Source organism: Balearica regulorum, chromosome 10 (genome assembly GCF_011004875.1).
Source record: "Balearica regulorum gibbericeps isolate bBalReg1 chromosome 10, bBalReg1.pri, whole genome shotgun sequence".
Taxonomy (NCBI): Eukaryota; Metazoa; Chordata; class Aves; order Gruiformes; family Gruidae; genus Balearica; species Balearica regulorum.
In genome coordinates, this window is record NC_046193.1 from 13374268 (window position 1) to 13392529 (window position 18262).

The 18262-nt window shown below is 44.9% G+C and overlaps 1 protein-coding gene across 4 annotated transcripts in view; it reads right to left on the bottom strand.

Annotated features, from left to right (window-relative positions):
* The window catches only part of GRIP2 (glutamate receptor interacting protein 2), a 294138-nt gene that overhangs the window by 75666 nt on the left and 200210 nt on the right, over nucleotides 1-18262 (bottom strand). The window contains exon 1 of one of the 4 annotated variants that reach the window (XM_075762148.1): nucleotides 10739-11524. The exons of the other annotated variants lie outside the window; for them this stretch is intronic. Within the exon in view, the coding sequence (XP_075618263.1) occupies nucleotides 10739-10778 (40 nt within the window). The 5' untranslated portion in view covers nucleotides 10779-11524. Of the gene's footprint in view, nucleotides 1-10738; nucleotides 11525-18262 lie in introns of those variants that run through there. 4 annotated transcript variants of the gene reach the window in all.

An 18262-nucleotide genomic window follows, 5' to 3' on the forward strand; every position in this document is an offset into this window, starting at 1 on the left:
GTGTCCAAAGATTGGCACAGCACCACTGCGATGAAAACAAACATCTGTTTAGTATGAAAGATGGATAAGACCTTGCTCCAGCAGAGTTATTAATGCACTCCAGCTGTTTCATGTCACTGCCTTCATGCAAATGGTTGTGCTGATTTCCAGTTGCTTCACATTGCACAGGTGATGTAAAGCAGGTGGACAACCCAATCTCAACTACAGCCAGCACAAGAATTCCCAAAAGACATGGAATCTCATGGTGAAAATGAGAACAAATTGCTGCAAGCTGGGCTCTGCCACCCTCTGAAAGGCTCTTGTGAGCACCTGTGAGCAAACAAGGACAGCCTCGAGATTTTCACACAGAAATCCTGCTCTGTGCAGAATCCAGGCCTCACAGTTCCGGGGCTTAATTTTCCCTTTGGTGGGTTTGGGGTTTGTTTTTTTTTTTTTAGTATGTTTAAAATCCAAAATCATCCCAGCCAAAGGATTTGCCAGGAGCAGGGTGCCAGCCACAGGAGACACAGGCTGAGGAACAGGGACACTGGTTAGAACCTGAGCTCTCCTGAGCATCACAAGAAGCTAGAGGGACTGGCTCATTGTAGACTCTGCCCAGGACTGGGAAAAAGTCATTTTTGCAGTGCCCTAGGCAATATTTGCTCCCTCTTTGAACAAGGGAGGGTCTCAAGTAAAATCTGGATGAGAACAGGGCCGGAGCACAGGAAGACCTCCTGGGGCTGGGCTGAGCAGCCCCCCAGCAGCACAGCTCCACCCCACAGACCTGCCTTTTCCCCACGCAGTGCAACCCAAGGCCTGGCATGTTTATATCTGAATAAGGTCACATGTCTGAAAAGATGCAACACGCACCTGAAAAGATGCAGCTGGGAGTTTTACAGCTTATGGAGGATAGGAAGTGACAATGAACTCAGGGAAACATCAGGTGTAGCTAAAGACCAGAGAGTCTCAGGGAGAGAGGAGACTCGTGACAGCCTTTTTCCACTCAGGAACACAGACCATTAAGTGTAATGCTTCACATTATGCTTCCCAAATACCCACTTAATTTTGATTCAACAAGGCACTTGTGCTAATAAAAATTAAAACCAGCAGGTTCTGTCGAGTGTGTAATAGATGTGTGGAAGAGCAGCATGTGCAGGTATTTCTAAAATTAACTACAAATACTAAAACTGACTACTTTCCAAACCTCGAGAAGTCTAGGGACTTCTGCTGCAGCCGCTGGGTGCATGCACCCTGTCCAGCCCCTCACCACTCTGAGGGCCTGTGGGGTTGCAGGGGGAAAGCACCCCCACACCAGGCATCTCCCGTTCCTACCACGCTAACCTCGATGGAGGGTGGATGTCTCCGAGAACAGACATTGCCAAGTACTTACCTCTTGTCACTGCCTGCCAGAACCAAAGGCAGCTGCCAAGTAATACATTTCCACCAGTTTTGCACAAGCATGAATGTCTACAGGTCTATACTGGTGCAAGAGAGCTGAGTGCGTGCACAGGGAGACAAGAGAGAAGAGATCAGCTCCGTGAACATTAGATACAGCAGATCCATTTAATGATTAAACACACATGATTGTTTGCTTATAAAACGCAGTGTCACATAAATCTGCTAGGAGCTAATTGCCTATTATAGCTCATGGTACTGCTTGAGTCCGCTGCTGAATGATAAAGGGACTTTGAAAGGAGAGAAAGCCAGTGGAGCTCCGCTTGCTCGCCTCTGCCACAGCCTCCAAAACGTTTTGATTTCCACTTCCTGCAAAGCGAACGCTTATCCCCCCTCTAAGTGATGGGGTCCCTTTGCCAAGCTCGCTTGAGGGGGAAGATAGGGGGGAAATTGCAACACAAGGGGGAAGAGGAATTGCTTTGATTCTTTTTTTTAATTATTAACAACAAACTTCTGTCTGTGGTCTTGTGCCTCTTGCCCAGCCTCACAAATCACAGCAGCTATCCAGACTGTCCCTGGAACTAGCCTGGAGCTGGGTGACATTGGCCACCACCCAAAGGCAGCGGTCGCCTTGCACAGCCCGGCTACAGCAGCAAGGAGGGCGAACGGCAGGGGAAAGATCCACGTGCTACTCAGCAAGGGCATGCAAGGGAGCAATGGACTGCAGGGTGAAACCTGGTTTTGGAGCAAAATAGGAAGCAATGAGCAATGTGCCCTCTGTCTCAGAGGTCTTCTAACTTCACCCCAATTTTAACACCACGGGTACAAGGGTTTACAAGTCACCTAGGCTGTTTGATACAGATCTGTATGTACCTGAGCATCTTCCCACTGATTTCCCTGGGTTTCAGGCATATCTGTGTGGCTCTATCCCAGGACCCCTTCTAGTCCATTCCTGCCTCGCACACAAACACTTGGTCCCCACACGTGGCTTCACTGCATGCTTGTACTGGGTTGGGCTGGGATAGAGTTAATGTCCTTCATAGTAGCTGGTATGGGGCTGTGGTCTGGATTTGTGCGGAAAACGGTGTTGATAACACAGGGATGCTTTTGTTAATGCAGAGCAGTGCTTACACAGAGCCAAGGCCTTTTCTGCTTCTCACACCACCCCACCAGTGGGACGGCTGCAGGTGCACAAGGAGTTGGGAGGGGAAACAGCTGGGACAGCTGACCCCAACTGACCCAAGGGATGTTCCATACCATATGATGTCATACTCAGCATATAAAGCTGGTGGAAGAAGGGGAAGACGTTCAGAGTGATGGCATTTGTTTTCCCAGTAACCGTTATGTATGACGGAGCCCTGCTTTCCTGGAGATGGCTGAACACCTGCCTGCCCATGGGAAGTGGGGAATGAATTCCTTGGCTTGGTTTGCTTTGCTTACGTGCACAGCTTTTGTTTTATGTATTAAAGTGTCTTTATATAAACCCAGGAGTTTCCTCACTTTTACCCTTCCAGTTCTCTCCCCCATCCCACCAGGGAAGAGCGAGCATGCGGCTGCGTGGGGCTCAGCTGCCGGCCGGCGTTAAACCACAACAATGCTGCAGAGGAGGCAGCTGAGGACGAACCTGAGGACGAACCTGCAGAGAATGTGCCCAGAGATTCCCCCCCGCCCCGTACCCAGGGGGCTGCCAGGCTGTAGGTTCAAGGTACTCTTGCAGCATGAGCAACAGAGCGCAGCGTTTCTTGGCAGGAAGGAACACGATTTGTTTACACAGCAGGTTATATAGGAAATGCATTACATTATTAAAAAAAAAAAAACCTTTAGCAAAACACGTACATTCATCTTATGCCAAGAGTTTAATCCTACCCAAACAGCACTGCATTCCACAAAGAAATTATCCTCTATAAATCACCAGGGCAGGGGCAGACCACGTCCCTCACATTTCAGGCTGAACCATCCACTGCAGTAACGACCCCATACAGATCAGCCGTCATGCCGACAGCAGGAAAGGAGGGGATTTCCACTGAGACCTCATGGAGCAGCAGATTTACTGCTGGGATAACTCCACCGAGGCTGGCGGCGCAACAGTGGGGACCTGTTAGAGGTTTGACTCAGACCATCATTTGTACGGTCGTGCACACAGTTGCTCAAAGACAGAGGAACGGATCCATGACTTAGCTCAGCTATTTGGCTGGGAAAAGCAGCTGGCTGGAGCTGTGCCATACCACCCGTGCTATGGCGAGAGCTCCCACAGGGCAGGGGATGGCTGCGATGGACCTGCAGGCTCCGGGAGCACTGAGAGGGCTCGAAGGAGGGAGCAGAAGCCGGGAGGGAAGAGTGACTTGGGAAATCAAGCAAGTAGGGTCACTCAATAGCTACAAACAACTTAGTCTACAACCTCCAAAACAGCAGCAGACCCCAGATCAGGGACCCACCTGCCTCCTTTGGGAAAGAGGAGGATGCAATGAAGCAGAAGGATGCAGCAAATCCCATTTTCATCCATACGCCTGGGCAGCAGGGAGCCAGATCTTACTCTTACCAGCACAAGTTCCTGCCTCCCAAGACAAAAGCATATTTATTCTATTTCTAACTGTTCCACAGCCCTTATCGCCTTAACACCAACATTGTTCTCCCCAAACCTGAGCCAGGTCCTAACTTACAGCCTTGTTAGGATATACCACACAAGCGTTAATTATACATTGAGATTGGAAGCTAGAGTACTGCTGGAAAGAAAACCACAACTCCTTCCACCTTTCTAACATGATTTCATGAACCTGCACAATAAGAAACAGATCAATTATGAGGCATGATTAAGTGGGATCATCTCTTCATCTCCCAGCTATACTAAATAATTTACAAGGCCATTTTGGGACTGACATGCAAAGCAGTTTAACAATGATTTAACAAAAAAGTATGATATTCCATCCTTTCATGGTTTCCAGGTGTTGGGACCAATTTACTTCACAGCAATTTTCATTTCTGGGCTTTTTTTTCCCTCCTCCCCACAAAAACCTGCAGCTGCCAACTATGCTGGCATCTACAACAGCTAGGAAATGAATTTCCCTGTGAAGCAAATTCTTCCAGGATGAATTGAATGAAGGCAGAGCTCATAATTGCACATTACTGAAAACATCTCTGATAAAAAACTGGGGAGATATTTTTATCCACATCTCCAGTTGAAAATTGCTGGGAAAGATGCTTTTGAAAAGCCATCATCTCCAAGCATGTAATTATCAGATCCTTGAACAAAAACACACAGTCAAAAGAAAAAAAAAAAAAAAACCCTCTTTCATTGAAATAAAAAAATTGGGGATGGCAATTGTTGGGAATGGAAGGAGAGAAATTCTTCATCCTGTGTGATTTTGCAAGTCTCTTGAGTTACCAGACTGATTTGTAAATCCACAGATTAATAAATTTGGCAGCTGAGAACATCAAGCTTGGTTAGCAATTTTTTTTTTTGTTATGAACGTAATAATAATAATATAAAAAAAAAATCAGAAGCAGGCTAGCAGACTGTCACAGAACCAGAATTTCCTAACTCCCACTTAAGCACGCTTGTCTTGAAACAGTATTCTGCCACCTTGAATAGACAGCCGTACAATGACCTGCGGGTCCTATCCTATCAAGGCTTAAGACCATGCATACCCTGATGGGATTACTCACATGCTAAAAATTATGCAGTAGTTGAACTGACAGCTGAAAAGAGCCTTAAATGTTCTTATGCCTGGTAGCATTCAATTGTCAATTGATGAACATTGCTAAATATTTATTATTGCTCTACTTTCTCTCCTTAAGTTCTGTGCCAACACTTCTTTCTGATTATTATTACTTGCTAGCCTTAATTGTTTCTTATGTTTGCCACACCTACAACACGCCTAAACACAAAAGCACGGCACCCTTCCCTCCACGTTGCCCAACACCTTTTTCTGACCTGAGTAAAATTGCATATGATTTCCATCCTTAAGTAGATAAGCAATAAACACTAGCACCCACATACAAGTACCACTTTTAACAGTTCATTTTGAAAATAAATCAAAGTCTACATGCCCTAACATATACAAATACTTTGGCAGCACAGTTGTCCCTGGCTTATATGGATTAGCAAACCAGAACAACCATTATAAAGAATACTGAACCTGGACATAAAGCCAAAAGCACAACTTAACACACCACATGAAACTCAGTCCCCTACTATGGGTCACTCAAAGCCAGAGTGCACCTCTTCCAGCAGAAATGAGATTTTCTTAAGCAGGTTGGCAGGGAGGTAAATGTCTGGGCTGGAAACTGGACTCCAACAGTTAGTGTTGGAGAGGAAACCTCAATGGCAGTTGTTCAACCGACACTATGGACTGACATTTTTTATTAAATCTGCCTGGCCTTTACATTGCAAAACATTCTTCTACTAACAAATGTGTACTAACGAGATGTACATGAGCACAACCTTTTAAGAGGAAAACCTCTGTAACCTCCATACTGAAGGGGAAAAACTGAATAAAAAGGCATTTTTTTTCTATAGATCATGAAAAGTTGTACGAAATTACTTTAACCTTTTTACTCCAATAAAAAACAATTTTGGTGGAATGGGTCATCTCTAGGAAAGAGCAAGAACATTTCCACCGCATATTTCAGCTCATTTAACATAGTCAACAAAACTTGAGAGACCTGGCTGCCAAAGTCCTAAAGCCATCAGCAGGTATCCTTAAAACCTTATGGAGTACGGGTAAGACGACATAAGACTGCAGAAGAGCAAAATGCAATGTTCAACTTGAAAAAAACAAAACAAAACGAAGTGATATCAGAGCAGGGGCGAGAAAATGACAAATCCATCACCTTCTCTTTCAGTTCCTGGAACTGACCATCTGTGTGCAAGCTGCTAAAAGAAGATGAGGAGGACTAACCGTAAACTTGGATCTACCACAAGTAAGTCACGCACACTCAATTTCTTCCTATGACAGAGCAACATTTCTGGGTAGACGGAAAATGCAAGTTGTTATATCTCAATTTTAGAAATGCTTCTGACACTGTTTCACATGCTATTTTTATAAGTATGTTTAGGAAGCAGGATACAGATGATTATGAAGTGTATGCAAAACTGATTGGAAAACCACACACTGAGAAAATTCATCAGTTGTTCACAATCAGAAGGGACGGATGTATTAAACGAAGATCTGTAGGGGCCTGTCCCCAGTGTGGTAAGACTCCAGGATTTCATTAAATGACCTGGATGATTGTGGAGAGGTTGCTCTTATTCAGTTTACTCACAGCCACCAGCTATGAAGGACTGGAAGTAGGCTGGGAAGTAAATTTTGAACCCAGAATGATTCATACACGTTTGAAAAAACAAATATACAATTCAATAAAGGTGCATGCAAGCTATCGGACCTGGGCAGGAATAACCAAATGAAGAAAGGACGGAAAAAAAATATCTCTGTGACAGCTGTGGAAGGACTCTTCAGATACTGTGGGTGGCAAACCAAATGTAATTCCACAGTGCCATGTCATATGCAATAAAAGCTAACACCCTGGTACATATAAAGGTGGGTATAGTCTGCAAGAACTGTGAAATCATCCTTTGATTTTACTCAGCACCAATAAAAGCCTCTGCTTGAATGCAGTGCCCACTTTGGGTACCTCAGTTCAAGAAAGATGTGGTCCAGCTGAAGTTAATTCAGATTGAATCAGTGAAGTCTGGTCAGACATCTAGAAGACACAACTTCTGAGACTGGGGGGAGGAATGAGTTGTCTATGTTAAAAAGAAGATAGGGAGGAAAGAGAAAGGGTTACTACTGTCTTCCGACATCTGGAAGAGTGATGCACCAAGGGAAGGAGTAGCCTGTCATCTGTGTTAGTACAGAAAGCAATGGCACCAGAATTGCAGATGCAGAAAGCTTTTCCTTAATATTTGAGACTAGTGAATGAATTTGAGCTGATGTGGTGTTACCAGCATGGATGTATTCAACTGCAAGGTGGATGGACAGTAACATAGGTATGGCCAATACTAGCTCAGGGCTGAGCAATGGCCCAGACAAACTCTCTTTGCCCAGTTTTGGCTCAAGGAAATTAAGATCAGTGTGATCCAGCACCAGACCCAGAGATGTGTGTTTTGGTATGCACAACTCAGTTACTTTTTTTTCTCTTAATCTTTCATTTTGCTGCCACTGAGGCAAAGCTGACAAGTGACATAAGCAGCTTGATGAGCAGGAGTTATATTAAATAGCACTATTGTGATAAATTCTTCAATAAGAAAGATAAAATCTTTCTTCTTAGGAGATTTATCTATGAAGATTTCCTCCTGTCTTCTTCTAGCTCCTCACATTAGTTTTCTATCCCTTTCAGACATTTTTTTCTCTATTTCTCGCCCTGCCTATTTGGCAAGCAGGGAAGATCTGGGGCTATTGCAGCGACAGCACAGCACAGAACAGGGGAGCTGATCCCTGAAAACCAGCAAGCAGGAAGGGCCAAAGATCTATTAACAAGTCTCTTTTCCTGGCCATTCCCACCCTACAAATAAAGGGTGCGTCTTGCTGGTCAGGAAGAAGGCACAGGAAATTCACACTGCTCTCCTTGGGCTGCAGAGACTCCATCTCACACTAGAAGCATGGCTTCTAATGGCAACAACAACAACAAAACCACCCTAAACCCAAACAACAAACCCAAACAGAAAAGCACTGAATATCCTCACTTACTACCTTTATTTTTTCTTTGCCTTCTATACAAACTGTATTTTTTAAAATAAAAAATTAATGAAATCACCCAGATGCATACATCTGAAATACAAAGGGTCTTCTGACATTGCCTGCATTGTAGTCAATTAGCCATTTAACTTGGCCTGGTTTGCAATGGGATCCTCAGCTAGTCACTGGGAGCAGCATGAAGGAGATTCCTTGAGCTCTGTTGTTCTGCCCACTTCTGCAGTGATCCTGCAGCAAGGACTAACTGAACATGAAGTTTGCTAGAGCAAAACATATAGGGTCTTCCTGGACTTCAGAAAGGCCATAAAACATTTCAGGGAAGTCCTCCAATTGCAAAGTCTCTTGTGGAAACACACTATCACACTGGTATCTGCAGAGCCACACACAAGTTTGCTCTAATCACAAGATAAATACTCCCCCTACCTTCCACAAAACATCACTGTTAGTTTGCATTTTCTGACCCTTCCGTTCTGAAGGTCAGACAAAAGTTCTGTATTATTAAATTGTCCCATCAGAAAATTTTGGAGAGTGGCTGGTGGGAAGGAAAGACATCACCAAGACCCTAATGGCTGTGGGCCATGGAAGCACTTCTGAAACAACCCATCTGGTTTTTGGTTTTGTCCATCACACTTAAAATGCTAAAACAAGTGATATGATAGCAATTTACTTTATTGGTTCCAACTCAGATGACTTCCAGATGAGAAGACGAGTCTCATGAAAAAGTCAGGTTGACAGGAGAAAAAAACACATAAAGAACCCAGCTGAGTAACCAAAAGAGAGCTTCACTCAGCCTCAGCAAAAGCAAACCCTATACACTGTAATCAGTCCCTCTCAAAGCTTTTCTCAATGCACTAAAATAACTAAGAACAAAAGGGATGGCAGACATGAAATGAGATGGTCGCCCACCCCTCTCTCTGTCTTTGCTCTGTAGCTGGTGCAAAGGATGGCTTCATCTGTGGGATGCTGAGGAAACCAGTACCTACTGGGTGATGAAAGCATGGGCTTGGGCCTCAGGAGCACCACCAGCACAAGCTGTAAGGGTCTGATACCAAAGCAGAGAAGGCTTCCTTACCAGCACAATGACTGCACCATTCCCTTGTACATGACAGAGCTACACACCACATTGACCCAAGGTTCACCAAGAAAGGCTTGGGGCTGATATCAGGAGTATTTCTCATTTCGTCACCCAACACCCAGACAACATCACCATTTGAAGCAACACAGCGATCATCGGAACTTGCATCAACGAAGCACCAGATGTGTCTGGTGACTGTGTGAGGAGCTAAATGAATGATCCCCTCCGTGGCTGATGGCATCCAGGAGACTCCTCCAGCACAGCGACTTCAGTGTCAGCCACCTCTGAGTTAGGGGCCCAGCTTATGGCTCAGCCCCAAGAGCGATGGGAGCTCCTGCCAAGTTGTCTTTTGATCTTTTCATGGAACAGCTGCATTCCTGCCCTGTTAAATCATGCACCCATGCTCCCTCTGCCTACCAGGACTCATCGCCATGTCTCAGACAGCTTCAAAATAAGCCCCAGCCCCCAAACTGCTCCTTGCTGTGCTGCTACAGCAAGTGAACATTGTATCTACTCACCATCCATGGGATTAGGCAACAGAGCCAGGCTAAGCTGCTTTACACCTGGTTTATTTTACCTCTCACATTTAGGGAGGAAAATAATTTTTTAAAGTTAGGTTTACACTTTAGGGCATATTGGGGCCAAAACGAGGACAAAGTTAGTCCCACTACATCACTTCAGGCAACGTAAAATGATTCAGAAACCATAAATTACCTCTATACTTCTAACTCCAATGCCTTTGCTTTCAGAGAGGAAACGCAGCAGAGCAGCAGAGCAAGCTCCATGCAGCATATTTAGCTGCAAGAAGCAGAGCTACAGCATGCAACAAAGTACCTGAATATTGCGGGCAGTTAGAAATATCAGACCCTGTCCATCCTGGTAAGACCAGGACCAGGATTTGGTCACTATACCCTTTGTAAAGGTGCCCTTCTACACTCATCCACCCACTCTTTTGCAGAAATTAAATAGATCTTTTATACTCCGGGGTAACAGTGAATTGCTCACCCCAGGTTTCTAAAACAGGGGTTAGCATCTCATTCAAATGGCAGATTTCTAGAAGGAGCTGAAATATTTATTAGACAAGGTGGCAGTAGATCAAACTGGAGGTGGGGGAGATGGCAGTGATCCCACCATGTTTGGAGTTCCTTACCACCGTCTTCCTCCCCCTGGCCCTCTATTCACCATTGCTGAATGCCCAGCCCATTCACACACTGATCTGGAAAAATAAGAGAGCTACATTTAAATTTTTTTTTTTAAAAAAGCAAAACAGCTGTAAAGGCTCCGCAATATCTGGGGTGCCTTAAGAAGAGCCCCTGTGTCTGCCAGTCTCAGCTGGAGAAGGGGAAGGAGGGAGGCAGCCTGAAGGGTACTCTCCAGTGGTCACAGGGAGAAATTCCTTCCAGAGAAGCAGAGATACATTTTGCAAATCAAAGCAATTAAGTCACAGTTTGTACGCAACGGTTCGGATTTGTAAAACCCCCTTCAAAGTAGCATGTGAAATTGTTAATGACATTTAAGATGGTTAAAGGAAATCAGAGTAAACAAAAGTAAACTACTGGAGGAGGAAAAAAAAAAAAATACAGACAGGCTCACTCACCAAAGTCTGACTGCAAATCCTTTTTCAGTCCACAAAGCATGTCTGCTGTTATCTATCAAATCATTCAACTAATTGCAACAGCTGCTCCTTTCTCTCTCCCTGCCTGCACTGGAATCACTTTCCAGCCGCTCAGGCTCACTTTCAGGCTGCCTCCCACAGCCGAACACGGCTGCAACACACGCTGCTCCTCACTTCACGGCAGGAAAATAAAAAAGAAATCGTCCCGGACACTCCAGTTTGCAAGGACTCAAAAAATGTGGCAATCCTTTAGAAAGAAATGTCTTCACATGACCATTTAAAGTGTGACTCGCCAGTCCCGTGTAGAAATAGGAAAATGAAGGGGTTTTAGCCGGTCCTAAAAATCCCGAGCTAGTTCTCTTGGCTCGACCGGCCATCCAGCATTGCAAAGCAAAAGTTAGAAGCGCGGTGATTAAACAGAACAGCTGGTTGAAGGGGAGGCAGCCACTGAACCCTGACTCTCCAGCAGATGCAGCAAATGTCGAGCATGCACTTCATTCCCAGCAGCATTCCACCTCGCGCCCCGCCGTTCGAGAGCGGACATCATCCCATTGAGATGTGCTAGCCCTTTCCTGCCTGAACCCTTCTGTGGCTTTCACGGGGATTTCAGGCAGGGGGGAGGGGGGGAAAAAAAAAAAGGAATAAATAAAAGGGAAACACCGGCAGTCAGTGCTGCAGCGGAGGCAGCGCTGCCCTCCACGCCGTGCTCAGAGCCAGCTGCAGAAGTTGGCCGGCAGCGGAGCCTCACGCAACCTCCAAGTTGCAGCAGCGGGGCTGAGCGCAAGAAGAGGCTGCGACTGCAGTATTGCCTGACACACTTTTCTCTCCCCCACCCCCTCTTGGCAAGTGCTTGCAGAGCCTCCAGCACCTTTCAAGGCAATGTCAAGCTGCTGTCAAAGCATTACACTGCTTCCCAAACACACACACAGCGTAAGGGAGCATGAAGCTGCAGTCTTATGTCCTGCCTACAGCGTTTTCTGAAAACTCAGTTTAACCCTTTCTAGGAAGGGCAGAGGAACTGTCATTGGCAAAACACATGCAAGCCCTGTGCTAGGATTTGGGTTGCAGTGAGGGGATGCTTCGGAGACAATGCTGGTCACCAGCTCAGTCACAGGGAGTCCTGCCCTCCGGGACAGGATGCTTCATGTCTTACCCCAAAACAACTGGTCCTCCACCATGTGTGGAGATAGGGTACTGGACTAGAAAGCAGTTATTGTAATAAACCAGTCTCTGCTTCCTTTGCTATTAAAATGAAAAACAAAGTAGGCTGACTTGTGTTGGAGATACAGAGGATGAGGGTGATGCTACCATCCCAGTTGTGGGGTGTGCGGCAGAGGAGGCAGCAAGAGTGTGCACAGGACTCGCATCCCACCTGCAGCACCATTGCAGGTCCCCATTTCAGTCAAGCTGTGAGACACAAACCCTGTTTGTGCCAATCAGCCTACGGCTTACGTCCAAAAGGCAGTTTTCTCCATAGCTGCTGTATTCCCTTGGGAACTGGTATCATCTATAATGGCAAGATTATACCCACAAATGGTGAAAAGCAAGCAAGACAAGCATGGTCCGAGGCACAAAAGCCATCTGTGGTTTTGTAGGAGGGTCCAGTCATGTTTAAGACTGCTACTAGATTTGTCTGAAATTGGTCAAGAGGTTGCAAATTTCGCAGGATGTTCATGAAGAGGCAGCAAGGTTAAGTCTTGTTTCCATAGGCAACAAATCAGTATAAATTAAAAGGGCCTGAACACGTCTGTATGCACCAGCGGGGAATTTTGCAGACCTGGAGACCCTAACTCTGTGTGGCCCATGTGGAGAGGAAGAACTGGCTTTCAGCTTAACATCAAGAGTCCTTGTTTGGATTGAAATGCAGCAACATCTCTATTTTTGTTTGAACTCAGCTGTTTCATGCACAGAGAACTTATACAAAAGCAATAAAATTACCAAGTAAGAAAAACCTACTTACAAAAGAGATATTTTGGTCCATAATTTGTTTTTAAGAAGTTGTTCAGTCTGACAATAGATTTAATTAGTAATTGAGCTGAAATTTGTAATTAGAAATCTTTTCACACAGCTATTAATGCTTTTGCTGCAGAGAAATCTCATCTTAAAGGAAAAAAACATCTCCAGTTGTACCACAAATACAACAAGCAGCTGCTAATTTGAGAATAGCCCATTGCTTTGGATGCCATGAAACGGACATCTCCAATAGGATGTTTTAAAGAAAAGCTAAAAGCAATCATTTATGTTTATGCCACCATAAAATTCTTCCTAGAATTTCTGCTGCATTGAGAAGGGGTATAAGAGGGCAGGTCTACTACATAGGTGAAGTTGCTTGGTTTTGTGGTGAGAACTGGATGGAGCTGCCCTGTTCCTCTGCTACTGGTGGAAAAAGAAGAGGCATTTTGGCATTTCAAACCCAGAATTGCTTGTGGCATTCATTGAGCTAGTTGGCAAGAGCCCAGTACACCAGGAGCCTGGAGAGGATAAAGATGTTTACTCTATGGTTCCTGGCCAAAACCTATAAATACAACACTTCATGTTTCAGGTAGCACTATATTCAAACCAGTTGAAGTGAACAGCTTGAGTTTCTAATGGGGAAGGAAAAGGGTACACTGCACACACCAACAAGATTAGGCAGGCCAAAAAGATATGTTGTGACATCAAAATATATAGGTGTTATAAAAGAGTGTGAGGCATCAACATAAACTATGGCTTTCCAAACTCAAGGAACAGTATGTAAAGCTTTGATTTTTTTTTTTTTTATGAACAGTCTGTACACCCTCCTGTACCTCTTGACATTAACTTTATGTTTGTGTGCTCGGAATTAGCAGCTATCCAAAAATGTTCTGCAGTATCAACTACACACAAGCCTCACCTGAGAACGTCAGGTTTTTCCCCACATACTGTGCCCACTGGAAAAAGAAGGTAAATTTTGGAGGGCCACATAAGATGTTAAAAAAAGTCTTTCTGGGGGTGGGAGGGGATCTCAGTTCTGCTTTTTTCGCATATACTGGTCTCTTATTACCATCCTAGGAGCAAAGAGAGTGTACAGAACACTTTCTCAGGCTCTCCCTTAAGTATAAAATGCTGAGCTGAAAGACAGCACAGGCTGAGGACTGTCCATGGCTAGAACAGCTTCTGGATGGTCCTTACTAGAAACATCTATCCGCATGGGCTCTTGGCTCTCATCCACACAACTAAAGAGGCAATACCAGTCAATAGGCCACCGGTCTACAGAAAAGGGTATGTACTCTTCTCAGGAACAGGCTGACTTTTGAGCAAAGGAATAGCTACCCTCACATGTAGTAGGTGCTTGGCGTATCATTTCTTGTACCCAACACATACTGTCCTGCTCTTGAACTTAATATATATTTCCCCAGAGCTAACTTACAAATCCTCCCAGAACCTCGGTGGGAGTGAAACTACAAACCTTACATGACCTAAATTGGTTGGGATGACATTTACAGAATACACTTTTATGCAAACAAGACAGGGAGGATAACAGAGGGAAAATCACAGGCTATTCAGAATATCAATGATTTAGTCCACTGCTTGACGGGTATTTGTTCCTGCGATTTAAACCATTGCTTATTTAACCACATCCAAAAGCATCCTCAGAAGTCACAGGACTGTGGAACACTGCAGCAAGATCCTGAAATGGACCATTTAGCATTGAACATGCTCTGAGCCTGGGAGAACATGGAGAGGATCTTACATCACCCCACATTAGGAAGTCTCAGGAGACTCTCTGAAGACAGCTGAATGAATGTAATGAACATTCAGCCACAGGAAAATGATGAGGAAAAACACCCAACCACACGCACTTACAGGGCACAGAGAAACACCGAAGTTCTAACCGCATATAAAAATCATATTAATAGCAACAGAAATTGCTTTGGGTTAAGGAAGGTTCAGAAGAGACTAACGCAGATGCTTTCTATTTCTTTTAAATTCAAATCTTAAATTAAGATTTTATGATGCCATCTCCTTCTCCCCATCCTACTTCTTCCATTTAAAAATACACACCTGCACATCAGGGATCAGCCTGGGGCTGGGGACCCCTCTTCCTGCTCATCCACTCTGTTAAGGCTTGTTTCTGGCACGGCAGACCCAGTGCTTCCAGATGTCTTACTGGGAAAGTGAGTTTTCACTGGGAACTCAAACTCATCCCTGCACAAAATCAAAAGGTTTGGAGAGTCTACACCCCTCCTTGATTGATTGTTGGTTGCAGCAGACAGGGAGGAGGAGGGACCAGAGGAAGACCCATCATTCTCTTGGTGGAAGAGACTTCACAGTTGATTACCCAGCTATCCACTGGCTACACATTTGCTCCATTTCATCTGCTCCAATTTTACATAGTTGTGTTTATTTAGAAACCCCAGACAACTGCATGCCAGCCTGAGGCCTGCAGCAGGCCTCATCTTTGGTCTAAGCAGATGCCCTGTTTTTTTACACACAGAGTCAAAATGCAACACACTATTTTACTGATATATTTTTATGGAAAAGGGACTTTTAAAAAAATGGACTTTAAAAAAAAATCTAAGGAAAAGGGTATTTAAACAGTTTAATAATGGAGCCAGAAGAAGTCGACCTTGATTATTCTTTCCTTTAAAGTGCAAATTCCACCAGCCAGTCTTAAACATTAATTTATTACAGTTAATGAACACCGCAAGATAAATTGACCCATCCGGTAGGCAATTAGAGCCCTTGCTGCACACACACACGCAGAGCACCGAGACAGAGCGCGCTGCCAGAGGTACTTCCAAGACGCCCATCCATTCCCTCCACCGCCAGAGCACAATGAAACAGTCACTGTACATTTTTCTCCTTAACCATTTCAGAAAGAGACATCCGCATCTGTCATCACTCGACAGCACTACGGGGGAGCGGTGGGGGATGCAGGATGCCTCCCAGAGCTGTGATTAATGGGAAGAAGGATGTGCTGCAGTGACCCCTTCTCCACGTGACACCGGCGCTTCGGCGTTCCCTGATTACACATCTCGCCTGTAGGCCAGCATCCTACCTGGGCTGAAACGCACACCAAAGTATTAGACTTCTAGTTCAGGAAAGAAACAAAACTAAAAACTGTAGTAACTGGAAGTTCCAGTTTTTCAAACCTGAAACTTTTGGCCTGTTCCCAATGACCAACTCCAGAAGAGCTCCCTCCCTCCTAACAGTGGGGCACATTTCCTTCCCCACCCCATGTAGATACAAGCCCAGGCACTTGAATTGTCACTTAATAAATTTACAAACAAATCAGTGAGTCTGTGTCTGGGACAGCACTGGCCCTTTCTCTCCGAATCAGTCTAATCTTCTCCATCAGACCCCTAGCAATAAATCATAACCTGCCATGGCTCACCCCTTTCCTTTTACAAGCAACTAAAAGCCAAGCAAGTTAACTAGAAGATTTTTTTTTTAGCTAAAAGGAGAGAAAACATCTTTTCTCAACTTCATATAGAAAGAGGTCACCATACTCCACTGAAATGAACAATGAACTACATTTCATTCCCTTGAAAAACTTCACTGGCTGGTCTTGGCCAGATGACAGAGCACCACAGTCCTCTGAACTTCAAGGGTCTGTACGTTCACCTCGCAAATACATGTTCCTGGACACTTTACATTTGGTTTCTCCATGTGTGTTCCTGGCAAAAACTCTTTTGTGGACCATGAGGAATAAATGCGTGAGAACATGCTCACGAGTAAAACTCATGGATCAAGTCACCGGGCTAACAAATAAGACAGGATGTACCAGGATTATTACTATCAACAGATTTAAGGGACTGGACTATATGAGAGGGACTGTCACAGAGGAGGAATAGCTACACGAATTTGGGAATTAAAAGATTCTAACCTAAAACCAAATAAGAGCAGCATGTTGCCATTTTCAGTAGTCATGGGTTTCTTTTAACAATTTTAGGTACAACATCCTTTTAGATCCACAAAAATGTTCACTACCATGGTCCCGGTGATTTCAGGCACACCTCTTGTCCTTCTCCTGGCCTCCATTCCCCCATGGTCTGTCTTGGACTTCAGGCACACCTCTTGTCCTTCTCCTGGCCTCCATTCCCCCATGGTCTGTCTTGCTACTGTGGCTTTTCTGAGCGAACCACAAGGTCAGGTCTGTGCTTTCTGCAATTATTTGCCAGAGGACATCATACCACTGGGTAACACAGGCATTTTAAACAGGAGTCAAGAGCCATAAATAACAGGCACCATCACCAGAATTCATGCCTGCAAGCCATGCCCCCACCAAGGCAAGGTCTCACACCGCTTCAAAGTGTTTTCCAGCATTTCTGAGTTTAATCTCAATGACTACCCTGCCTCCTCCAAGCAGCTCCTCCTTACTGCCCCCTTTTAGCTAATACCTCAGTCAGTGATCTTAAGTTGTGAAAACGGGTCCAAAACCCTGGTAGAAGGATTTCTAATGCTAGTCTGCATGGGAGGAAGGCAGTACTCTGATCTGCGGGCAGCAATTGCATTTACGGATCCTTCAGCCGTACTTCAGGTTATGCAAAGAGCAGCCCCAGCCACTTTGCCCTAGCTGAGGCAACAAAGAATGGGTCCTCAGGGCAGCATGGAGCATGTCTTTCTCCCTTAATACTGTACATATGCTATGCCATTCTTTCTTCTTATTAGGAGAAATCCCACAATTTACCCCAGGCTCTGGATTTCTGGATCTGGATAATCATAGTAGGACACTACAGGGCTGGGGACTCCAGCATGATCAAAGAAACAGGGGAAAACAAATAGGCTGCAGCAAAGTGCAAGATCACTTATTACCAGCTGGCTCTAATGATACAGAAGAGCTTGTTCAGGAACCTTGTTAGCAGAGGTCATCCCAACAAAAGTGAATCTCAGCTTTCCAATTTTTTTTAAGCCAAACGGAGATGATCTTGACAAGATATAGCTATAAGCAAATCAGCAGGAGGTTAATGATCTATCAGCAACCATCAGCCATGCCAAGGCAAGGTGGGAGTTTATGACCTGCTCCAAAAGGAGCAGAGCTCTGGAACCTGCATGCAAAGGATCTGAAAGTGCATCCATCACTTTCAGCTAGACAGAGCATGTTTCTCCCATTTATGTCTACCTCTGTAGCTGTGTTGTATGGAACAAGCACTTTTTCTGGGCAAAACACACACCCCCATTTGGGGATGTTCTTCATTGGCTTTACTTCCCCCCCCACCCCAATCTTTCATAGCAATGTAGCTCGCAGATATCAAACAGCCTTGGGACACAAGTACAGTCCTCTTGAGCATGCACTGAACCAGCACAGCAAAAAACTCATGTGAATGGCCATTAAACCACTCCAATTTACACTGCACTTAGCACCTCAGTATCAGCACCAGTGCTGCCCTGGCAGGGCCTGCTCATGAGCTCTCCTCTTCAGCAGAAATGCTGTTTCTTTTTTACATTTTATTAATATCACCAAGAACGAAAATAGTGATGGGTCTGTGTTAGCAGCCAGCCAGTATCCACCTTCCTTCCCCACTATAGCTAAGCAGTTTAGAT